Below are 26,763 nucleotides of genomic sequence, written 5' to 3' on the forward strand. Positions count from 1 at the left end.
AAGTCGCCTTGGAATGCTTTCCTCCCTCCAACCTCATTTTTTCAAGGTGGGATACATACTGTTGTTGTTTTGATCGTGTAGCCACATCTCCAGGATTACAGAGGCTGTAGCGTAACCAGTCTCATTGCGTTTGGGTTATGGTGGTAAGTAGGGATTGTCATGACGGCTTATTGGCATCTTCTACATACTATCTGATCGGTACCTTCTCTCACTGAGCCTTGGTAATTCCGGTCCTTGAGGATTGACTGTATGCTAGTGTTTCCCATGATCTTATGCCTCATATCAGCTGCTGTGCTCTGCGCAATGGAGGGGGCAGTGAAGTTCAAGCTCAGGTGTGGGGTGCAACATCGCACTTGTTCATTCCCAGTCTCAAAGAAGACCTGGAAGATTAATGTGTGGCAGTTGGTCTATCTCAAGCTGTGTAGAGCCAGCTTCCTCCTTTACTTCATGTGAAGCTAGTTTGTGTGTAACGTACTGTTTTCTCAGTTTAAGTTAAAAAGTGGGATGTAGGTTCTTCTGAAATCCATCCATCAGTCCCTCATACGTTCATTATATTCCCGTCTCATTAGTCTACTGTTGTTAGTAGCATTCCATCAATCCAGCGTTCTCTTGTCACGTCCATTGAACTGGGTTTGTTCCAGTAGCCCACTTTATTCTGTCAGATTGTCCTGCGGTTCCCAAAATTCTGGCGCGGACGCTTGGTTACTTACCGGGCGACGTCCGTAGCCGCATGATCTCTAGTCGTGTCACTCTCAGTAGTTTGAGCTAGGCAGGGTGAAGCATTCAGAGGGGTCTTTTGCCCAAGTGACCCCTACTGGAAATAGTTCGGGGTACCAACCGCGGAATTTAAAGTATTATAATAGCGACCTGGATGAGATGTTAGTGTGTTAAGAGCATCCCGCCCTTCTGATATGGGAGACCGCCCTTTGATACGAGAGACCGGTGGGTTGCTATCCCAGTTGGTACCCTGACTTTCCAGTAGGGTCCTTGGGCAAAAGACCCCAACGCTTCCACCTGCCTACCTCAAATAATGAGAGTGACACGAACTAGTGAGAGTCATGCCTGGCCTCGGACGTCGCCGCATTAACAAGGGACCACGCAGATGTCCTGAGGAACCAGATCAATCTGACGGATAAGTGGCTTACTGGATAACAAACTACTTCATGGACGTGACAAGCGAGAACCTCGGAAGTTGAATGGAATTGCTACTACAACGTAGACCTAATAAGAGGTGATATATGAAACATATGAGGGACTATGAGGCAAAGACCTTACATCGCACACTACTGAGAAACAGCTATTATCCCAACGCTTTCAACATTAGTAATAGAGGAAGCTGCTCTCACAGCTTGAGATAGAGCAACTCGCACATCATCCAGACTCAACGAAGATCCTGGATAGACAATGTGGATGTGCACCCCAACACCTGAAGCTGAAACATTCACTGCCCAGTCCCCGTTGCAGCGAGCACAGTCCAGCTGATATGCATGGCAAAGAATCATGGATGAAAAAGACTAGCTAGCAGTCAATCTCAGCCCACCCGCGATGTTACCAAAAGCTCAGTGAACTGTAGAGTACATCAGATAGTATATAGCTAGAAGATGCCATATATAGCTCTCATGACATATCCTACTACCACCATAACTCAAGACAATGAACTGGCTATATAACGCTACAGCCTCTGTAATCCTAGGAGATGCTTGGCTACACGATCAAGAACAACAACAGTATGTACTCACCCTGGAAAATGAGGTTGGAGGATAAGATCAAGGTGACTAGGAGAGAAGTTAGTCAGCTGGTGGAACTACAGAAGGGTGTAGAGATTAAGGATAAGACTCGGCTACCGAAAAAATACAAGGTCCTGACTCCATCTGAAGCCCTAGAGACTGCTAAACAAAGGCTCATATATATATGGCATTCACCAACAGTTTAAACCCGTAGTTTGATTAAGCTTCATGTAAAAATTCACTCAAAAAAGGTAAAATCTTGCACAGAAGATGACTGCTCAAAAGTGCATTCCTTTCCCCAGAGCCTGGAAAAAAAAAAATCTCAATATATTGTAGACACAGGGATGGAATTTGCCCTAACACTATCTATATCTACACACACACACACGCACTTATACACTCGCAGAACAATTTTTGTACACAGTATATTCTAAACCATCAAAAAGTTCATACATGACAGATGAATCAGAATATTCATTGAACTGTGGAGCACCATAGTGGGGATCAGTTTTGTGTTTCGGCACAGGTATAAAGCAGCCCCAATTCTGTGATGGGAACGCAATGGCTTGGAGACTGGCAGAGGGTATACTGCATTTGCAATTACTTAAGGGTATGGATGTGCATTCAGGTTTGGCAGGCCTACTTTGATTTGAAGTTGACTGTATGAGATACTTGCTGCTGGCTAAGATGTTTAAATCAGACTCGGCTTTGAGACTCTAGAAGGAACCATTATGATCAGTGCTTAATTTGAGTCCCAGCCCCTCTTTCATTACAAATCATTTTTTTATATTTATAACTGATGCAGCAAGCCTAGAGATGTCAGGGCTCAGCCCTAGCACAAAGCACGCACAGATTATTATCCTCCTGCATAACATAGGCTACATAATTTTACCCAATTGTTTCTCCATCAAGCCCATAACTTTTGTTTGAACTGGAGCATGCCTGTTTAGAAAGACAACCAATCTTGATTTGAAGACTTCAGGCAATGGAGAATCCACCACATCCTTAGGTCAGTTGTTCCAATGATTAAACCGCCTTCATTGTTAAAAAAATGTGCCTTACTTCTAGTCTGAATTTGTCTAGCTACAGCTTCAAGTCATTGTATCTTGTTATTCCTCTGTCTGCTGGATTAGAGAGTCTTCTACTATCAAATTTCCTCTCTGTATAGGAAACCGTTAATCGTCCTTGTAGCTCTTTTCCTGAACCCCTGCCAAATTTATAAATATCCTTTCTGAAGAGCGGACACTAGAACTGAGCACAGTATTCCAGGAATGAGCTTATTTTGCCATATACCAAGTAATGCTACCTCCCTACTCCTACTCCATTTTCCGAAGGATCACTTTTAGTCCTCTTAGCCACAACATTGCACTGAGAGCTCATGTTCAGCTGGTTATCCATCAAGACCCACACATCCTCATCAGAGGCCCTGCTTTCTATGGGATATCCTTCATCCTGGAGATCTCATATATGACCTTGGGCAGTCACCTAGGATGAGATTTTTAAAGTTATTTAGATGCCTATAGATACAGATAGGCTCTCCGTAGGATTTTCAGAACTGCCTAGCCATCTAAGTCCCATTGAAATTAGGTGCATTCAGATGCCTAAATACCTTTAAATAGCTGGCCTTTAGTGTCTCTGTGCCTCAGTTCCCCATATGTAATATGGGGATAACAGCACTTCCCTACCTCACAGAGGTGACGTGCAGATAACATGATGGATAAAAATTTATGTTTTCAAAAATGGAATTGAAATAATATTTTAATTTAAATTAAATGCAATTTTTAAATAAACTTATTTAAAATTAAATTTGAAATGATCACAAAAATGATTACTATTCTGTTCTGTAACTATTGTTCTTTGAGATTCATTGCACATGTCCACTGCTCTTCAGGTGCGCGTGCGCCAAGTGCACCAGAGCCAGAGTCATTTTTAACTTAGTCCAGGCAGTGCATGCGCCTTCGCATATTCACATTGCTAACTGATAGTATAAAGAACAGAGCTGCCCCTGACGGCTCTCAGTTCTTTTTGACTAGATAGACTCCTACATTGCACGTAAGGAAGGTAAGCTGAGGAATGGACATGTGCAAAATTTCTCAAAGAACAGCAGTTATACAACAGGTTAGCAACCGTTTTTTCTTCTTTGAGTGATTGCACACGTCCATTACACTTCAGGTGACTCTCAAGCAGTTCAGACTAGAGGAAGGTTTGGGAGTCTAGCTGAACAACTGAAGAGCTACTCAACCAAATTTGACATGGTTTCTGGATTGCTGGGCTATAGCATAGTGCTTTGTAAAAGTATCCACTGATGACCAAGTTGCAGCTTTACAAATGTTTCTTAAAGGTACTCGAGCCAGAAAAGCCGCAGAAGCTTAGGGATCGTGTGGAGCGATCTACAAACCTGCTTGGTGGGGGTACTATGGCCGTATCACAGCATAGACTTATGCAAAATGAAATCCACCATTATATCCTCTGCATAGAAACTGGGAGGCCTTCCATCCCCTCTATAACTGAAATAAACAGCTGGTTAGACCTTCTAAAAGATTTAGCCCTGTTCAAGTAAAACATTAACGCCCTTCTGATATCCAAGGTATGAAGCCTCTTTTCATTCTTATGAGAACATGGCTTAAGAAAAAAGGATGGTAGGTATGCGGCTTGATTAAAGTGGAACTTCCAGACTACTTAGTGAGGGACTTTGAATGAGGACATAAATATACTTTGTCTGAACAAAAAAACATGTATGGAGGGTCAGCAACCAGGACATGTAACTCTGTCACTCTCCTCATGGAGGTAATGGCCACAAAGAATGCTACCTTCATAGACAGATGTAGCAAAGAAGTGATGCCCACTGGCTCAAAAGGCAGACCTATTAGCATTGCCAGTACCACATTGAAGTCCCGGAGAGTCATGGGATCTGCTATTAGAGATGTAAAGCCTGACCAAACCCCTTAAGGGTCTAATGGTTATAAGGTTAGAAAACACTGATCCGCCCTCTGTCGGTGGGAGGAACGTGGAGATAGGAGCCTGATTGCCTTCATAATGGCTCAGGACCTGCTAGGTGACTTTGCAGCAGGAAGAACAGTGGAAGATTTTGAAATGGGAGATATACCACAGGGATTCCAAAAAAGTCAGTTGGGTGGCATAGGACCCCAGCCATAACTGTTCCACAGGTCTTGGCCTCTGCAACATCTTCCAGTCAGATAGGTACTAAGCTCTTCCTGATGGTGGCGATGTCTGGTGTGGCTTCCTGTCATGGAAAGGTGGTGCATACAAGGCAACCTTGGACTCCAATTTGTATCCAGAGTACTCTGACTGCCACAGTGGCGCCATGCCACTCTGTGCCAGAGACTGAAAACATCTGCCAGACAATGCCAGTACTGAGAACAACATACTAGGCTTACAACTGGGTTGGACAGGACAAGAGTTGGACCAATGACAGTGGGGAAAGATTTCAGTAGACAAATCCACATGCTCAAACTACCAATCACTGATGGAAATGAGGGGGCCCTTTACTACATTGATCAATTATACCAGGTGGTAAAGGCAAATGCACTGCCCTGATGGATCTGCTATGGGAAAAATATCTTCTCTGGCTCTGGCGCACAGGGCACACATACACGTGAAACAGAATGGACATGTGCAATCACTCAAAGAAGAACCTACATTAAGTCTTAAACTTATAATCTACTAAAATAATTTACATAGTTTAAATTAAATAAAAAAAAAATTAAGCTGTACGTGCTTGCCACCAAGTTCTTAAAAAAGCCACACCACTGAACTTGTAGAAATCACTGGCTAAACACCTGTAAGAAGAGTTTGTTGAAGTGCTAAACAAGCTTTTGACAACAGCAGCACCTTCTACAGGTGCACAGACAAGATTTTCTTTATTTCAATTTATTCAGCTAGGTCAGTTTAATGACTAGTTCATTCAAAGCTAAGGAACCAATTGAGAGCTGAAAAAGCAGAAAAGCTTGCTTTCCTCTTCCAATCTCTGTGAAAAAAATATAGGTGCAAGAGGGTAAGATCTACTAGTTTTAAAATCCCGAAGAATATGGTGACCAGTTCAATTCATTTACTACAGACAATACTTCCTCTGTTTAAGTCAGTCAGTTAGCTTTAAATGCAAAACATGTTTAATACGCTTTTTGATAAGCTTTATTTTTCTTATGTATCCAGCACTTAAGGTAGTTTTATTTAATAAAAAACTAAAATACTGCTCTAGTGTATTTTTAATTTAATTTGAATTTCCTTCCACACAGAGCTTGACACATCATTCACCATTTTCTAACATTATAAAAAAAATATCATCTGAATAAAGGTAAATTAAGCTATATAAATCTGCATAGATATAGTGTATTCTCCTGGTTAGCAGGAAGAAATACCAAATTTAGGGTAAAGACTATATTTAGTTTCAAATCAACATGTCTAAATAGTTACCAACTAATGGGAATCAATCTTTCTTTAGGAAAACAACTTAAAAGCACCAATGTAAAACACAATTAAGATCAATGATTTAAATCAAGGTTTCCTGCTTGCTGATCTAAACCATGATTAAAATAGGTGATATAAATTGCTTTGATTTAAACCAATCCACACTGGAGGTTCAATACATTAAAGATTACGAGGAACACAGATTCTATGGTAATGGGGGCCATAGAAGTATCTCAGATAGCCAGAGAATGCATTGTGGTACTAAATCAAATGCCTTACAAAAATTTAGGTAAGCTGTTAGTGCAGTTACCGTTAATCAGCCAAATGTGTAATCTCATCAATAAACTATATCAAGTTGTATGACAAGTCCTATATTTCTATTAAGCCTGTTGACCAGCATTAATTATGCTACCCTCCCTATAATTCTTCATTTATGGCATCCCACATCCAGCCTAGAATAGAAGCCCTAGTCATGGACCAAGAGTCCATTGTGCTAGGTTCTGTACAAATGCAGAAAACAATTATTTGACAAAATTAGTTAATAGAGGTTAACCCAGATGTTGCGGACAAACCTCATTGGCAGCATTGGTAAAAATGGCATTATTTTGTGGTTAAATGTATAATTTAATATATGTAATCCACATAATTAAATATTCTCAACATATAATACCTACAGGATATCCAAGCAAATGCAACACAGTCCAGGGAACGTTATGTTGGAACTTTAATTTTTTAATATCTTGACATTTTGTAATTTTAATTTAGCAACCTTAGCACTGCATTAAGTCATATTTGTGCAGTATACAGAACAATTGCCATAGACAGATATTGACAGAGGCACTAGAGGATAGGATAGCAATTTAATGGTCTGACTTCTACAAGAGTAATTAGGCAAGGCTATTGATATCAAAAATAAAATAAACATAACAAAAAACTAACAAGAGTCATTGAAACTTCTCACCTAAATGATAATCTCTACATTCGTTTTCTTGGAATCCTCTAACAGTCAGAGCATCAGAGGAGATCTCCTCACAAGACTCAGGTAGGGGTTGAATAATATCCAGTCTAGGTCTTGCACAACATTCCATTTCCTAGGAAAAATTCAACCAAAAAAATTTGTGTTATGCAATGTGTCTTCTTTATATCAACTGATGGTCACCTGAGAACAAGATTTAAATACAAACTTCTGCCACTGAGTTTTCCAGAAGGATACCCATTGTTGACAATAGACATGCTCAGATTGTCAATATCAGACTTAACTTCCCAGTTCTCTGTAGCTATGACATGGTTATCACAAGAAACAAAACAGCTGAAATCTTCCTTCACTGCGTTTAGTGGATGTATACAATTATGTCACCATTTAAGGAGAGTGGAGTAAATTTTCTACACTGTGAATGGAGAAAAGGGGAGTGGAAAAAACTTTCCACAAATATGCATTCAAATTTGAAATCAAATTTCAGTTTAGCCATGTCTCACTACCCTTTCATGTTCACTTTTTGGAAACAGAGCTTTGTGAAAAGTGATTTTAGCTCAAATATTCACCAGATATGAACATCAAATTGTGTGTTCAATTGTAAATTTTGCAGTTCATAATTTGTGAGCTGTTGATTAGTTTTGGAAAATAAATCATATGGTAACGATCGTATTCTTTCTTTGGTTTTCCCTTAAGTTATGTAACCAACACAGAGCAAAATACATGTCACAAATGACTACATAATTCAAATTTTGCATTCTGGCAGCTACATAATTGCACATTAGTGATTCCACTGTTAAGGACACAGTGAGATTTGCACTTACATCAAAGATTAAAAATTGTTTGGTATGTATGAATAATACACTGTACCTTAACCAGACACACAGCAATTATAGCATGGAATTAATTTTTTAATAATTCAAAATTAAATCAGACTGATTAAACAGATTTTTTAATGGGCTCTACTACTTTTTTGTGGGGGTGCATCCAATATTATGTTTGGTTCTGTCTAGTAAATAAAATTCCTGATTTTTGAGATTTGAAAAGTAGCTTACTTCTAGATGATAGCAAATGATACTAATGTATAAATTTGTGATTTAACAGCACTACTCATATTTCTAACAGCATCACAATGATTGTCACCTAGCATATTTATCAACCAATGGCTTTTGAGAATCTGAGTTTTCAGTTAAAAGAAATGAATTAGTGGGTTAGATCTTTGGCTGTGTCCAATCCCTGCAGAGCACAGCCCCACAAAGGAGCAGGTTGCAGCAACCTGATTCTGGGCTTAATTGTATATTGGTGCCAGCCCCAGGTTTGTTTTTTTTTGAAGCAGGGTGGATTTCAGTCTAAATTTATCCTTCAAGTAGGAGTATATTAATCTGAAAGTAATCTAGAATTCTTGATACACTCATGAGCTTGGGTAATGGGAACATAGGGGGTCTGTTGTGGATATTTTTAGGTGAAGTGGCACAAAGTTTGGGATTGGACTTTCACCTGTGACTAGTTATTCTCTGATTTTGGGGTTAGGGAAACTGCTGGCTTTACAGCCTTGCATTTTTAATTATGCCAAGGCCCCAGCACTGCCACTTAAACAAACAAACCTGGTTATGAATCAAACAATAAATAACAGACTACTTAGTGATGATGCTACCTACGCTCTCCCATCAGCACAGGTACTCCACATCTGTGAAAGGTGGCCCTCTCGCTGATGCAGCACTGTCTACACCAGTGGTTCAATCAGCATAACTGCATTGCTCAGGGTGTGGATCTTCTACACCTTTGAGCAACATGTTTATACTGATGTAAATTTGTAGTGTAGACCACAGCTAAGAAGTGGCCAGCTTAAGTCACTGGTTCAAATCTAATTCCAGTTTGTAATGACAAAGTTATTTGCCAGTCATGAAATGAGTTGGTGGGCTCGTTAGTTCACAAAAAACAGAATTCTACAACACAAATCATCACTAATGGTAACTGTCACCCTTGCTGGCAATCACAGCAGAGACACCTAACTAATAGGTCCCTGCGATTGAACTACTCTATTCCCCCTTAAAGACAAGGTCCTCTCCAGGTCACAGCAGAGGTATATAGGCAGGACAGCAAGAGGAACCTTTCACAACATCTGCTCGCCCTCTGTATATTTGCTTTGGCCAATTAGAAAGGTTCAGTTTGATCAGCTTGGCATCTTTCAGATGCTCTGCATTCGTGTTCCAAAAAACACAAAACAAATGCAATTACATGAAAAATCTCTCTCTGCTATGATCTACTGTTGCTCGACCAGAAATTCTCTTTCTCTCCTTGTTCCCTGAAGCAGTCAGAATTTCTTTCATCTTTTCCATTTACTTCTTGCTTTATCCCAGCTCTTTTCCAATACTACTTTTTCATTAAGAACGACTTCCAATTTCCTTGCTTACTAGCATTTCACCCTCCCATTTCCTTTTTCATTTGTTACCTTGCTTTCTTTCAAAAGACTCTCTCTCACACCAGAGGAATTACTGTACTAGCTCTCTCGGGGGAAGCTGCTGTGGCTTTTTTTTTTCTCTCTCTTTTTGGCCTTAAAATGAATAAATAAATAAATAAAAATCTGACATCCTGCAATAGGGCTAGAAGCTAACCCTATTGATTTCAATAGATTTGAGCATTAATTTGAGCCTACAGCATTTCATTGCTTAGCAACATGTGCACCCAGTTGCGTAAGGTTACTATAGCGATGACTGTCTAACGCAGGCACACTATCAAAGAGATGATCAAGAACACCTGCCACTCTCATATCGGGGCTTCAAGGGCTTTCGTTTCCCCACTTCTTACTGTGTATTCTGAAACAAATATATGAAGAATGAATGGATGTTTCCCTCCTGGTACGAATGTTAATTCCAAGTACTATATATTTACAAAAATATACAGTGCACAAAACAGATGTCTCAGAGGCAAAGGAAACAATCAACTGCTCTCCCAGTAATTTTCACTGCTCCGACCGCACTGACTTCTATTATTAGAGCTGATCAACTTCACTCTCTCATTCCTGAAAAAGCACAGTGTCAGCAAGTTGCCCCTCCTTTCAGTTGGATGTATCCTTCATTCCTTCTCATACACAAACACCAGAAAAGATTGAGAGAGAGGCTTTCTTTGTCCTCCCCAAGGAACAAAGGAGACCAGACAGCAGGGGTTCTAAAAGGTAAATACACTAGTCTTCAACATAACCTCTGTAGATCTTATTTTATAGGTCAAGGAAATCGATCCATTGTTCACTACAGATTAAGCTAATGAAGAACCATTTCACAGATAATCATTGTGTCTAACTTAAACCTGAGGAGGTTTTGCACTGCTGTGCAACTCTAACACCAAAGTAATTACCGTTTTCTCAGAAACCTCCTTTACGTACGAAAGTACAACAAGCTGGTCGCAGAGAGGTGCAAGTCCACTGATGTAGAATTCAGTATCGAACTGGAAAACTGCAACACAGGAAAGACATAGATTTATAGAAGAGCATGATCCACTCTCCAAGAAAAACATGGATCTGATTTTCAGAGGTGGCCAGCTGTGCATGCTCAGCATCTCAAATAAATCCAGCCCAAGGTATATAACAAGCCTATAGTACCCCTTGTTAGACTCACTGGGTGACAGAAGATTGCAACTTGCAAATGAAACTAAATTAAGGGTTAGGAAAAGAAACATCTTGGGCTCCATCATATGCTATCAGTAAGACATTTGAAATAAGAGGGGTCATGTGGATTTTCAGTAGCTGATCGCATAATACAATAGGACGCAGAGCTAGAGGCAGAGTTAGGGCAGTTTACACAAAGTAGTAAGAACATTTTCCTATGGTCATTAAAATGTGGAAACTCACTTAGTGGTGCCCCCTAAAGCTATCGGTGTGATATATGAGAATCCTAAGGTTATTATTTTATCATCAGCTTAAGCTTCAATGTGATTTTTATAAGCAGAATCAAGATTTTTTTAAAAAAAAAAAAAGAAAGAAAATGTTAGCTGATATTTCCTTCTTTGGCCTGATGTGTAAAACTGAACATGAATTTCCAAGATCACTTCTGAACCCAGGGAACTTGAATGCTGACTGTAATTGTGTTTCAAAAGACAGTTGAATGTTTATTTTTTTAAAAAAGTTTTGTTTCAGTATACAGTGAACCACAACATTTACCTCACCTGAAATGGAAATAAAATTACCTTTTTTCCTCCCTACTCAGTTTACATTTGTAACATTTAACATTAGAGAGCGTATTGCTGCTTGTTCTCTCTTTGACCCTTGACCACCACATGGGTGACATAAATATACACAGAGAAAAAGATCTGCAAGTGATTGCATTTGGACTAGAAAGGTGCATTTTGTATAACCCTAGATGTAGATTCAGGGCACAGTGATTTTCATTTCCATTTTAGAAGAATCTGAGCATAGATAATGAATGTGTTACCACTAGTTACCACTAATTTAATTAGAACAAGAAGGAAATGCACTGTAATCTTGAGTGATAAAAAAAAAAGAAAGGATCATAAAACAAATGGGGAGGAAAGAGGAGAAATAATCATCCATTAAGTAAGAAAAACCTCTATGAAATAAGAGTTAAATGTAACATTTGTCTCTAAAAGAATAAACAAATTATACATACATAAAAATTAACACAGACGCTGTGACATCATTGTGGGATGAATGCATCACATAAGGTTAAACATTCAAACAACAATATCCCTGGGTAGAATATGCTGACATTTTTAATCCTCTATGCAACTATTTTGTTCTGTCCTGCAAGATTGACAATGCTGCTCGGAATATATCACATGTTTTGAGTGCAGATTTTAGAACAGCTAACGTCAGAAACGTTATCTACATAATATATCTTGCTCCTGACATTCAATTTAGCATTTAAGGACTGAAAGGAATACTCAAAGCAGAGAGTAAGACCTTGAATAATACAAAATAAAATGGACAAAATGAAAAAAACATTGGTTACAAGGAGGGCAGAGGAATATTTATTTACAACTTATCAAATGGTGGCTAAAGAAGATGTCTACTGCTCTGAGAGACATTTTTAAAAGATAGGATTCAATTTGGGAGAAGAACATGGCACTTAGTGACATCTTTAGAAAGAGAATGGGTAAAACAGTCTAAATAATCTAAATTCCATTGACTTTCAAACGAGACTACAGTTCCTAGAATAAATTAGGCACTTTTGAAAATTTTACCCTATTTGTTCACTGAGTGGTAAAGATGGGATAAACCAAAACAGCTGTTGGGCAAGAATGTTGCAGTAAGTTTTGTTCTCTGAGTTTCATTTTTCTGGTTTCAAGTTCAGCTTCTCTATAGCTCATCCTCCTCAAGAGATCTTGTTGAAATACAATGCTATAGTTCTCTTGCTACGGCCTTGAACAAAGAACATCTAGTACAAATGCTTCTTGGTTATCTGATAAAAGGCTTTGAAACAGCTAATCAAAATTAGGAAGGAAATGAAACTAGTTTTTAACAGTACATGAGAGGCCATGCATCAGAAAGCAAGGACTCAATGGGAACTCTGCCTTTTTGCGGAAGTACAGTGAAATAGTCCATATGAGAATCCTATAGTTGTACTCAAAGGCAGCAGTGTGCCTCTACAGTTCACTGTAATTCTTTTCCTGAAATTACATCATGTCCTATGTGAGCAATAAAGAGACTATCTACTGACTAAGAATGCATTCAAATGACATTCTAATAAAACATTATTTCACTTGAGTTTCTATAGGAGTAGCACTTTATAAGATATAACTGATACCAAATGTCAGTTCCTCTGTGTACCCCCGACTTGGCATCAGTGTAAGATTTTGCACAGGATACACAAGATGGGTTTTCCACCTGGATCTCACAACCTCAAGGAGGGTTACAAACTGGTTCCATGGCTCACAAACACCACATGGGCAGGATGGGAGAGAAGGTGGTCTCAAAAGGTGGTTGTAAGATGGGAAGGTTCAGAACTAGTGAGGTGTCTGACGAAGTGAGTATTCATCCACGAAAGCTTATGCTCCAAAATGTCTGTTAGTCTATAAGGTGCCACAGGACTCTCTATCGCTTTTCATAGATTAAAAAAATCACTAGTCAACCACTCCTAACCTGGCCTGAAAGACACAAACCAAAGGACTAAGGATTTTCACTATTTCATAGTAGACTATGATTTCATTAGCTAGGGTTAGGGCTGGTTAGTACCTGTCAACACTGAATTAGCTGGGTGTGATCAGAAAGCAAAAAATATTAGGCTAGATAGAGCTAGGGTTCTATTAAACTCTTCATGATTAACAGCTGTCACTTTACTGAATATTGATGTAGAGTGGAATCAAATGGAAAACTTGCTCTTAAACCAAAACACTTGTCATTACTTAGACTCTCAAATTAGAAATGGAAGAGAACAATTAGGTCCATCCCCTTGGCAGTGCAAGATGGTCCCTATATTAAAAGATGCAGTGCACAGTGTAATGTCAGCAACATTGAGATTTGCTGCATAACTGTACTACCCAGAATACATAGCATTTATGAAATATTTACATCACTTTCGTGGAACTAACCAAATCCTTACCTTCGTCTTTCCCAATACTGCCAAGTATTTAACTTTGTGAAATGTAGCAACATATTGTAGTACTGCTGAAAACATCCCATCACTTTTTATCTCACAGCAATGAAGTCATCAATGGGAACATTTCCCACCATTTACAGCATATATTTGTCCAGACAGAGACCTACAGTTAGGGCCCTACCAAATTTATGGCCATGAAAAACGCCTCATGGACTGTGAAACCTGGTCTCCTCCCATGAAATCTGGTCTTTTGCGTTCTTTTACCCTATACAGATGTCAAAGGAGGAAAACCAGCGTTTCTCATATTGGGTGCCCTGACTGTTGCAGGGGGAGGGGGCGGTTGCAAGGTTATTTTAGGGAGGTTGCAGTATTGCCACCCTTACTTATGCGCTGCCTTCAGAGCTGGGTGGCTGGAGAGCAGCAGCTTTTAGCTGGGGGCCCAGCTCTGAAGGAAGCAACCCACCAGCAGCAGTGCAGAAGGGTGGCAATATCATACCATGCCACCCTTACTTTTGCGTTGCTGCCTTCAGAGCTGGGTGCTGGAGACTGGCGGCTGCTGACTGAGGCCCAGCTCTGCAGGCAACAGTGCAGAAGTAAGGGTGGTAATACCATACCATGCCATCGTTGCTTTTGCGCTGCTGCTCGCGGCAGTTCTGCCTTCACAGCCGGGCTCCCAGCCAGCAGCTGCTGCGCTACAGCTGCCCAGCTCTGAAGTAGGGGTAGTAGTACTGCACCTCACCTATAATAACCTTGCGACACCCACCCCCCAACTCCTACAGTTACAAGAATGTGAAATTTCAGATTTAAATAGCTAAAATAATTTATGGCTTTTTAAAAATCCCATGACCATTGAATTTGGTAGGGCTCTACCTACAGTCCTCAAGGAAATCAAATAGAATCCTTGTCATCTTTTGCCGACAGATTAACAGACTTTTAACAGCTAAAAATATTGATGGCCTCAAAGGTGAGCTTTGCTTCACAAAAATACATTGAATGGGAAAGTATGGGCAACTTCAGCAGACAACAGGGGAGGAATATGGCAGCCTTCAGATCACAGTATTAGCCTCACTTATTTCATCAGGCATTTTGCTAATTATTAATATGGCCTTTTTTTATCATCATGTGAGGCTAAAAAGGGGTAATAGCAGTATTAGTCAACATGGGTTTATTATATGGGTAGTATGGTGTTTTGTTTATTTATTTATTTATTTTTATGGCTTAAGATGAAATGTTTACATAAATAAACAAACATAACTGTCCGGAGGTGTTATAGATTAGTTAGAACCTGGACTTGGAATAAGAACCTGGAGTGAAATTCTGGCTACCATGAAATCTTTAGGAGCTCTGCTACTGACTTTAAGGGGACAGGATTTCATCTTACATTTTACTCTCAAATACCACTGAATGACACTGAACAAATTGCTTATCCCTTTGTGCCTCAGTTTACCCCTCTGTAAAACAAGAGCAATCCTTACCTACCTCAAGCAGATCCCAAGAGAATTACTTAATGTTTGTGATATGTTGTGTGATCTTTGGTGAAAGGCATTATGTAAGTGGAAAATATTATTTCCTACCCTTTAAAATAAGCATCTTATATTGCTTTTCAGGTCTTCGCTGAGAAAAGGATCCCTATTCAGGTCAGTGCATAAGCACATGCTCAACTTTATGCATATTTAGAGGAATTAAACAAGTGCTTATGTTCTTTCCTTAACTACAGCTGTAGCATGCAGATCAATCTATGGTTTTTATGTATATGCTAAAACTCTAAATGAGTGTTAAAGTTTTTTTTAATAAAAAAAGTAATGCAGAAGCAAACAACAACGGGAATGGCTTAGTGCAGTATAACAAACAGCAAGAATTCTGAAATCAGACGGAGTAAGCACCGAGATCAAAAACTCTTAAAAGCTCACAATGGTCTTTAGTCCAAGTTAAGCTTGTAATTCAAAACCAATACTTTCTAATCAATATGGTACCTTCACTGTGGTAGCTGACAGAGCATAACTGATACAATCAGCTCATCTAATAAACTGTTACCCAAGCAGCAACATTTGTGGAGTTTATCTAAGAACCATGCAAGCAGTGAATTGTAGCATATAAAAAACAAGACAAAAAAGATAAAATTATTACATCATCATTGCTACTAAACTGAAAGATACCAAGTTACTGCTGCAACATATGCCTGAACATCTGAAACCTGTCCAGATGTTTGATTTGATTTCTCTAAGGCATAAACAAGGCATCAGTATTTTAAAAGGAGAAGTACAGTTAGAACCGTTTAGTATAGTTTTTCTCTCATGGTATGGGATAGCCTGGTTTAGAAGCAAGATAGATGACACCTTTATTTCCTGACTGTACTACCATCAGGAAACAAACCATCACAGAATGGGATGACGAGAGAGAACCTGCTTTATAAAACTTGGCATCTTTGCTTTCCAAGGTAAAATTTAAGGAGCAGGAGTTGTTCAGTTTCCTATTCAACAAGCTGTAAGCCACTGTAAAATGTTTACACTCTCTTGATGCCAATATAGTCTGTACTATTACAAACACATGAACTTCTGATGCACTAGGAACATGACTCTAGAGTAGTGCAAATCTGAGCATTCTTAACCTTCAAGGAGGAACTGTTATCAGTCCTGTAGGTATCTTGAAGAGCAAAGATCCAAGTATGACACGGCATAGTCCACCTCTGGGATTCATTCATCATGTGAAGTTTGGGGGGGGTGGGGAGGGGGGAAGCCTCAACATGACAACAGTTAGCATGTTTGGTTATTTGGTTTGAGTTTTTACAAAATAAGATGCCCAGATGTTATGACAAAACTTGTCATTCAACCACTGATGGTAGTTTCTTGCTCACTGAATTTCATTTGCTTTAAGTTCTGTGCATTAAATGCACATACAGGAAGGGTACAGTATCTTACTTGACATATTAAAGTTTTCTGCCAAAAATCAAACTGGTTGCTGTGCTGTCCACTGAGATTACCAGATCTCATTATCTAATACCTCAAAGTAAAGTTTAAACTACAATAAAACTGAAACTGATGCCACTGTATGATACAAGGTTCTTTAGAAAGATCTTCTAAAAGGTATCAAAAGCTATTGTAATCTCTGTTGAGACTTGAACAAATGATGCTCCCCAACCTTATGCCCATATTTTAAGAGTGCTGTTCAGAGCATTCAGCAGAGCTGTCTCAGTGCTGTGACCTGAAACCAGAAAGGAAAATCTCAAGCAGATTCTTAACAGGTAAGTGAGATAAAACACTGATCCTCAAATATACACTGAAGACACTGTGCTGAAAGAGGTAAGATCAAGAAGTTCCCTCCACAAAAATCTCTAGCCTTCAGACATGAGTCTAGGCAACTTGATAAAAGCCTAACTTTTTTTTTTTAAATGACGTTCCAGAAGACAGAGTCAAGTAAGGTCAACTACCTGTGTATATATTAGAGTCATTCCTGAAAAACTGAAAGCTGTTTTTGATCATTTATTATATAAACTATCCCATTTTATTATTTTCTAAAGGGGAAACCCAAAAAGCTTTTGGGTACTGAAAGATGCAGATGATCTGAGAGTGGAACACAAAGTTAAACTTCTCCTTCTACTTATGATTTTCTCATAAACTATATAGTTCTCCATTCAGATGATTCTATAGGGAAAATAGAACAGTGCCCAATAAACATGTTTTGCAATTGTTGTAAGTCAGTTAATTTTCAAGTATTCCATCCTCTCACAGTATCCAGATTTCTTGCATGTGCAGATGGAGTCTGAGGATCATTCTGGTTAATTTTCAGGATTTTTCTTACAGATCTAGCCCAATCAGTACTAGTTGGTAAATACAGTAATATATGAAATTATGACATTTGCCTGAAATCACTATCAACATGAATAGTACAAATTTATTTCCTGTGGAATCACTTGGTTCAGTGTCCTGAAGTCAGATAACAGAGAGTGAAATCCTGCTCAATGGAAATCAACAGGAATTTTACTATTGATTTCAAACAGCGCCACGCTGGAAACCAGTTTTGTATGGAAACCAATTTTGTCTAATCCCATGCCCTCATAACAGAGAACCAGGTAAGAGCAGGGGTTCTCAAAGTGTGCATGCACTGCTTCCACATATCCACAGAGTTGGTTTTGTAACAATGGGGTGCCAGCTTTCACTCTTTCAAGAGGTTATGCTTTCTGCTAGTCACAGTCCAGAAGAGAAATATCTTCCAGGGACTCTGGGGGCTTTTTATTGTTTAATTAAACAAAAGAACCACTCCCCTCAACCTTTTTTTTTCCATCCTGCTTTGTACCCTGCTTCATGCATCTGTTTGTCAGGGTTTTTTTCCATGTATATTCAATGGCGACCAAAGTTACACACATGACCAGAACTGAAAGGGTAGCAAAATGGAGGCAGAAGCAAACTACAAAGCAACCTGAGGACATTGGAGCATTAGAGGCTGCACAACACTGTGCCCAAGAGACAGAAAATGGAGGGTCGTGGTGAGCAAGGTAGTCAAGCAGCACATAGCTACTTGAGAAGATGTGGGATTGGGAAGTTAGGAGCTATGGCACAACCAATCTGTTTTAAGAAAAGGGCCACGACACGAAGTTTCAGACTCATGGGGTAACAGAACTCTAAGTGTTCCCAAGACAGAGTTAAGTAAACTTCACAGATTAAAAACAAGGAGGCCTTTGTGTTATTTCAAATTGCTAACTCCAAATGAGACACAGAGAACCTAACTACTACTGCAGTTATTCATTCTGAAAAGAGAAAACAAGCCTTCCAAAATTACATAATATTGAAATTTATCTGTGAAAACCTTTTCTGTTATTTTTAAAAAGAGACAGTTTGTGGGGTCATACTTATTTCTACATAGCGGCTGGGCAGGTCTCGCATTTCACTGGCATGCCGTTCCTTTACCGAACATATCTAGAAAACAAAGATTTTATTCAGTGCTATTCATCTCAAACTATGTTGCATTTTGAAGCACTTAGAGATATATGCATTATTAGAGCTTTAACATAGCCTGGGCTTTGCATTGTTGTAAGCTGGGCAATTACTATTTACTATTATCGTTTAGAAGGAGACCATTAAAAATTGATGGAACTGCAAGAAAGTGCTACTGTAACCCACAGCCACACAAATAAACGTTGAAGGAAGAAGGAAAAATGACTCAATTTAAAATCTGGTTGCTGTGGTTCATACAGATTAGTATCTATGGGCTCAGTTTTTGTGTCACCTCCTTCTTCCACTGAGTGGCCCCTCAAGCTTTTCAGTGGAACTAAAGTACTGCTCACTCTGAGTAAGTATGGGAGAACCAGGCCCTGTCCATTTGTTTAGCTGATTTACAAAGCACTCTTGGTCTAAGTGTATGAATGTTATGAAACTGATACAATTTGCAAATATAAGAACAGATGCAAAACTTTTAATTAAACCTCATAGTACAGAAAACTCTTCTAAGATTTTAATGTCACAAAAAAGCATTTTTTTTAAATTATGGGTTTCCCATCTCACTATATCCTCCCCCATACCATTTGCTCATACCAGCCATTTTTAAGTTTCCCACTGAGCACTAATATAGCATTCTGTTATTAGAAAGCATCTAACATGCTTGTGACAAACTTATCAGGTATGAGTCTCAGCAAATCATACATGTCTCCAGTGCACGTGTTTAAAATGCAAGCTCCCTGCTAAAACAGGATTGAAAGAAAAATATTCCTTTCCATTTCCATGGCTGAAGGAAACTGTGTGTCCATTTCAGCGGTCACAAAAAACCCACCTCATGACAAGCTGTTTCTGCTAATGCTAATATAAAAATAAATGAATTCGACAACGCTCTAGGTGCTTTCAAAAAAGGTAATCTCTTGAAGGCACAGAAGAGAAAAATGTCCCCGGGGATTATACACACCGTACGTACAGAGAAATCTGTCCAACTACTGGTGTCTGTCATTACTCCTCCTCATGAGGGTCAGCCCAATTATATTTCTATGGCCGCAGGAGTTCTGCACACAGTTGTCAAACCAAATTCCATTCTTTTCAATTGTCTTTGCTTTTCAAAACTAATCTTTTGTTTTTCTGTCTGTGATAACAGCAAGCATTTATTACAAGGACACGTAATTATACCTTTACTGAAGTTCCCCAGCCAATAATCAGTGTTAAATTATCTTTCCAGCAAAGGCTGCAGGGATACATATCTGGGCGAAGACTTATATCATCACGAGGCACATTGGTAATTCTTTGTTTGGAGATCATGTCAAGTATCTTCACACCCTGGAAGTTAAATACAATCCAGTCTTACTTATTATGCCATCTTTCCTACAAACTGCATCTCAAAACATTTTGTGGTGTTCGGCATTATATGACAGCATATTCAATCTATGGCATAAGTTACAGCTGTGTCAAAAGAATGTATGGCAGAAATATGTAAGTGTTCAATATTAAGACCAATATAAGCCAGGAGAGGAGAAGAGAAATTAAAGAGGTACAAGCAAGGGAGACATATTTTAACCCATTTAATAAGTGGTAGGATAAGATATAGAGACACAGTAATGAGGAAGAGAAAAAGCAGGCAGATAGCAACATCTGAGCAGAAGGATCTTGTGGAATTATGGGAAGGAACAGAGAGCAGGCAGGGGTTGGATGTGCAGATGGAGTCAGGAGACGAAAAAGAGGAGCATCAGTGAGGCATCGGCACCACTGAAGTAGAAGACAATGTTTTTTAAAGCAAACTAAACTCAAAATTTAAAAAAACAAACAAAAAAAAACACCACAACCAAAAGAAATAGAATGTACGTAGTGTCTCTTTTACTAAGTTTGCTAGCAATTACCCACTCTAGACAGAGGTGCCTAGTGAGGTTTGCAAATTTGTCTGGATATTTTTGGGGAGAGCATGACCAGATACAGGTAAAAGGTGCTATTGATTAAGCCTCTCCATAACTGTTGCTAACAGCCAAGGAGGAGGCTCCACAGAGGTTAATGATGTTTTAAGCAGCATTACCTCTCCCAATGAGATCTCTTTGGCTTTATCTGCAGACAGAGAAGATGATGATGCTACAAAGGACGGCCAATCCCCTGCTCCAGCAACTCCGAGACCAGCCCCACTTTCAAAATCTTGCTGAGCCATTCTGGGGAGCACTAAAAATTCCCTAGCATGTGTTAACATAGCACTGTTTGAAAGAGAACCAGTTAGTGCACCACATGCTAATGCAGACCAACATTTACACCCATCTGGTGAAGACTAAAGCACTGTGTAGACAAGCCCTTAGTCTTTTAGCTCAAACTGAAAAGGCTCATGCTCTTAGATCTGGAGGTTCCCAGTAGATAAACCCAGTGCTGCTTAACTGTAAGCCTTGTAACTAGCTCATGCTGTCTGTGGCTCAGGCACAGAGGGTAACTACAAATGGTGGCTATTTCAGAATATCAGGAGGTCCAAAAGATTTGTACACATGTCAAAAAGAACACAAGGAGAGAATAAGACCAACATGGTAACACACAGACAGTTATGAGGACACAAAAGGCATTCTATGAAGTGGACTCAACAGTACGGAACACTAACTGCACTGGATAAGGAGTACATTGGAAATTAAAAAGGCTAAGAGAAAAACAAAGGGTCAAGAGTCAAACATATTAATCTTCTGGAAGGCAAGCATCATTTCACTTTCAACATAAGGAAAAGCCTGGCTGTGACTTTTTTGTCTCTGATAGATGGCGTTCAGCATGTTATTAGTATTCCATGTTCCTATGTGGTACACTCTAGAGACACCTCTCTTCAACTGTCAGATCTACTCCCAGCAGAGTCTCATAGAATAAATATTTTAATTGCATGGCTCTGAGAAGAATGGACCATCAGCAGTGGTCAAGCAGGAAGACAAAGCAGCCATTGAAGCTGCATTCTCCAATGGCAGTTGTCCTGAAGAAGCATGTCACCAGTACATCCATGCAGCAGATTTGGCAGGCAATGCCTGTTGATTATATATAAATTAATTCTAAAAATGGATCAGAGCAACTACTGAAAGAAAATCACTGAATACTTCAGCTTCAAAAAGTAACTAATAGAAAAAGGGTAACATATTCAAAAGGGCTAAAATCCCATTTTCATAAGTGACTTGGGTTCCTAAGTGCCTAAGTCACATTTGAAAATGAGACTTAGCTGCTTTTGAAAATGCTACCCACATTAACTACTCGTGACTATTGGGCTATGGTGTTTTACTCAATTTAGGCCTTGACCTTGTAGTTTGATATGCAAATGTAGGTGAAATTCCATGGTCTGTGTTATCCAGAAGATCAGACTAGATGTCTACAGTGGTTCCTTTAGGTCTTGATCTATGAAATTATACTTTTAGTAAAAAGAGTCGATTTTCTGCTAAGTATTTTCCAAGGACTCTCCCCACAGGTCTATCCAAATTAGGAATTTAAAATAAATAAATACATAAAACAAATAAAAACAAGATTGCACCCATAGAACTACACTGATGTTGTTACACAGGCGCAAACCTCAATGTAGACACCATTCATCAGTTTAAAGTAGGGCTCACAATAATGTGATTCAGTATGGCGGCTTCCCAGTGCAAACAGCACTGGTGTCAACCCTGCTTTCCACAGGGGCAGGGTGCATCTCTAAGAGGGGTTTGCACAGGTATAAGTCTCTACAGTCCTTCAGAAGAATATAGCAATAGTCAGTGTACTGAAGAGAGAGAGAGAAAATTTACACACCTCACAAAATACATACTTCCCAATGTTAGACTGCGTTAATATTCTGAATAATGGAGACAAATGTTTTAATATACCAGAGTATTTTATAAAAGGAGCATTCTGACAAACTGACACTTTAAAATGCTTCAAGTATCGGCCAAACTTGATGCAACAATATCAGGTAATTTTCCATGTATATTTACCAGAGATGGCAGATACAGTAGTAAATACTTACCATATTATTGGCCCAAGCAATTAAGTGTCCTCTCCACTTTACATTTCTTATGTTTCCTTCTCCTTCATGTAAAACAGAAGGCTTCCATCTGTTCATCCAAGTCTTCTCATATAACAGCAACTGTGGAGGAGTATAACAAAACCATTGTTCTGTGAAGTAGTGCTATATATAAAATGAAACTTTTTTTGATTAGTAAAAGTATTTCTAAATCTTTGTGTTCGAATTGGAAGAGAAAAAAAAGTGTCATCCAACCAAACAAAAAGAGAAGCAATAAGGTCAACTATTTTAAATAGTTTCCAATGTCAAAGCAATACATTTATTATTTCAGAATTAAATCTACTTTAATAATAATAATCAGCTCTTATATGGCACTTAAATGGCTTTGCAAAGAAAAGTGTAATTATACCTGTCATAAAGGTGGGGAAATCAAGGCACAGAGGGATGTGAAGTGATTTGCTCAAGTGTCAGCACGTAAGCGAGAAAAACAGAGAATAGAAACCAGATCTTCTAACTCCAGTCCACCAATTTAACCATGGGACCATTACTCTTTTCATCCAATAGGAGATTAGACACAGCTTTTTACATGTACGGCATAACTAGCACCACTCAAGCAATGATATGTAGGCTTCAATCCCATGATCTGATCCTTATAGCCATGCAGATCCATCTTTATTTCAATGGGGCTCTACATAGGTATACAGGTCCACCCATGCAGATGAGATTGCAAACTCCTTGGGAAAAGAACCTTGCCTTCTGCCTATAAAGAAAGGTTTTCATTATGTTTAAAAAAACATATACAAAAATTTTAAAAGCGGCAAAGAGTCCTGTGGCACCTTATAGACTAACAGACATATTGGAGCATGAACTTTCATGGGTGAATACCCACTTCGTCGGATACATGTAGTGGAAATTTTAAATAATTTTAAATAATTTCTGAAACTCGTAAGTACTTCACAACAAAAGAGAAATAATGCCCAACTAAATGAAGATTGTTTCCAGGACAGCCCAACTGTGTATCCATTCCAATGTACCCCCAGTACATTTGTATTTAATATGGTTTTTAACATTTCTGGAGGTGCTGTCAGTTTATTAGCAACACATGAAAAACTCAAAGTCCCTGCCCTGGAGAGTTTACAGTTTAAGGCCCCAGTCCTACCGACATTTATTCACATGAGTAGGTCATGTGCATACAACAGGACTACTCGTATGTAAAGTTATTCCCTGCAACGACTCATGCATGTATTGAGGACTAACTCAACAAACTAAAATACCAAGCAAACATTTCAAATGCCAGAAACTATTACAGACAGCCCTGACTACAGATGGAACATTTTTTCTCTAAATGCTTAAATGATTTGCATGATCAGAGATGATTGTTTTAAAAACACACCTTTATCAGAAACAAGGCTTCAGGTGATAGCTATATAGACTGCATGTCTTTTGAATGACCACAAGATGGCACCAGAAGACAGATATTTCCAGAAAAAGTTTAATTGGAGGCAGAAAATGGAAGTTTTATCAGTTCGTTTTACATGTCAAATGCACTGCAGAGAGAACACTTTCTAACTTACCACATGCTTTACAATCTCTCCCCTGTGAAAATGAGATAATTTCACTAACAGAGCCTACAAAGCAGGGACACCTGTCAATGTCTTTGGATAACTGTTTCTTTGTTCATATAATCTATGAATAAGTCACAAACAAAAGAACTTTAAGTGGCATGAATCATTTGGCTTGGTTGCTTTAATATAAAGTTAAGCTGAACTGAAAAATGATGACAAGAGAACTTTAATATAAGGAACTCAGAAATTGCTCCTATTGGTGGCTATATAAAATTGGAAATGTTTTTGCTAATTTACATTATATTAAAGAAAGGCTTGATGGGAAAAAAATAAAGTTATTCTTCAAGTGTTTTTTTTAATTCTTTTAAGTTAAAGTACTTCAAGTGTGTGATATTTATTTAACTAGACAAAAGTGTTGACTTTATTATTCATACCAGTATTAAAAGTGGCTACATTTATAGTGAACAATATTGATTGCAAATTGAACCCATTTCTCTTTGTGAACAGATTGTGATCATTGAAAATATATTTGTTATTCATAAGTATTCACTGAGTTCTCTTGGAAGAACACTTTTAAACCTTCTCTCTATTATATGTGGTTTTGTTAAGGCTCCCACAATGAGTGACAAACTTTTAAGATTAGAGAATAATGAACAATCAACGGTAAACTTGTGTACTTTTGGTACAAGTTTTCAAGAGTTTATTCATTCAGGATGAATTCCTGGCATTTTCAGAATGTATGATCTTTAAAATACAAGCTGCTGAATAAGAACAAACTGAATATATTTACAAAAATATGCACAAATCAGGGTTTAAGGACAGATACACCTCACTGTTTGGTCCTGTATGTTACCTATTGTTGGCCAAACACACACAAAAAAGATGAGGCTTGTAACAAGGAATTACAGTAACTCCTCACTTAACGTTGTACTTATGGTCCTGAAAAATGCGACTAAGTGAAATGATGTTAAAAGAATCCAATTTCCCCATAAGAATGAATGTAAATGGGGGGGGTTAGGTTCCAGGGAAAATATAGTTGGGAGGTGCCCTCGCCTTACCTCACACAGGCACAGTCCACTGGCACTGGAGACAATGAGGCAGGCAAGGAGGCTGAAGGTGTTGTAGGCTAGGAGAAGCACATTATGCAGCAGCAGCAGCAGCAGCTTCCCCTATTGTGCAAGCACCAGGGGCAGGAGGCTCAACTCTTGGCCCACCCATGACATCTCTTCCCCCAAGTCCCCACCTTTAACCTGCCTCTTCTTCCCCTCCCTCCCCCTTTACTCCACACGCCGCATCCTCGCTTCTCCCTCACCCCCCATCTCCTGCCTGCGACAATCAGCTGGCTTGCTGCATTCAGGAGGCAGGAGGGAGGCGCAAGGACATGGTGTGCAAGCTCCCCTCCCTCCCCTGCCTGCTGAACGCACCAACCCAGCTGACTGCTGCGGGATGGAGGCAGGAGAAGTGCGCCTCATCTTCGCTCCTCCCCCACTCCCTCCTGCTCGCAGCAATCAGCTGGCTTACGACATTCAGGGAGCAGGAGGGACAGGGAAGGAGTGAAGACTCAGCACACAGTCTCCTCCACTCCCTTCCAACTCCTGCCCACGGCAATCAGGGGAGGGAGGGGGAAGACGCTGACCTGCAGGGTCTGCCAGCGGACAGGAGGCACTGGGGGGGAGGGGCGTAGACGAGTTGATGGGGGACTGCCAGCCGTGGACAAAGCAGGCAGCCAAACAACATTATAGCGAAGCATTGTACGACTTTAAATGGAGCATGTTCTGAAATTAAGCAGGGACATAAGATCGAAACAACGTTAAGCGAGAGGACATTAAGTGGGGAGTTACCGTAAATTAAAACAGCAGCAAAGAACTGATGGCCACTATAACAAATGATTTCCAGAGGTTCTGAGAACCCCTCAACTCCAAGCCTCCAAGGGAACTGTGGGTGAACAACACTTCTGAAAACTAGGCCTTAAACTTAATACTCTACAGAAATTTAAGATTTCCAAAATAAATGTGTCAAGTATCAGAGGGGTAGTGAGAATTGTGATAATTTTTAATTATAAAAAAAAAAGTGATAATCTTTGCTTACATTAGTTCATTCAAATGGTGCTAAAAATTTTCCTCAATAATATAAATTTAGTAGAAAAAGTATTAACGATCCATTTGAAGTTCAACTAAATGCTATTTGAATGTCAACTATTTCCTAAAGCATTGCATAGAATAGGCAATGTTACATTATTTAGACCCACAATACACATCAACTTAGAATTATTATATTATGGTAGGCAATGCCTTTATGGATTCTTAATACCTATTTGAACCCACCTGCCTATAGTGAAGAATATTTGGGGGGGGGGGGGGGGAGAAGGAGGAAGGAACATCTACATATTGCACCATGGAAAGCCTGTTTTGAAATCTCACCCCAACACAACAGACAACCCCTGCCCTGGATAATTTATAGGCGTAAGCCCCAAACATTTACACATGGGCCTACCTTTGCGCACATTAATAGTTCCCCCATGAAATGCAAAACAAGTCTTTGCAGGATCAGAGCCTACAAAGACAAAGGCCAGGAGAAAAGAAGAATTGCTATCCCCATTTTGCAGATGAAGA

The 26,763-nt window shown here is 39.2% G+C and overlaps 1 protein-coding gene across 4 annotated transcripts in view; it reads right to left on the bottom strand.

The window, feature by feature from the left end:
- The window catches only part of VPS41 (VPS41 subunit of HOPS complex), a 172,026-nt gene that overhangs the window by 67,350 nt on the left and 77,913 nt on the right, over nucleotides 1-26,763 (bottom strand). For all 4 annotated transcript variants that reach the window (XM_032797067.2, XM_032797066.2, XM_032797070.2 and 1 more), the window contains 5 exons: nucleotides 22,590-22,709; nucleotides 19,787-19,933; nucleotides 18,526-18,592; nucleotides 10,483-10,580; nucleotides 7,117-7,246 (listed from right to left, as the gene is read on the bottom strand). In XM_032797067.2, the coding sequence (XP_032652958.1) occupies nucleotides 7,117-7,246; nucleotides 10,483-10,580; nucleotides 18,526-18,592; nucleotides 19,787-19,933; nucleotides 22,590-22,709 (562 nt within the window). The remainder of the gene's footprint in view (nucleotides 1-7,116; nucleotides 7,247-10,482; nucleotides 10,581-18,525; nucleotides 18,593-19,786; nucleotides 19,934-22,589; nucleotides 22,710-26,763) is intronic.

The sequence above is a fragment of the Chelonoidis abingdonii genome, chromosome 2 (genome assembly GCF_003597395.2).
Source record: "Chelonoidis abingdonii isolate Lonesome George chromosome 2, CheloAbing_2.0, whole genome shotgun sequence".
NCBI lineage: Eukaryota > Metazoa > Chordata > Testudines > Testudinidae > Chelonoidis > Chelonoidis abingdonii.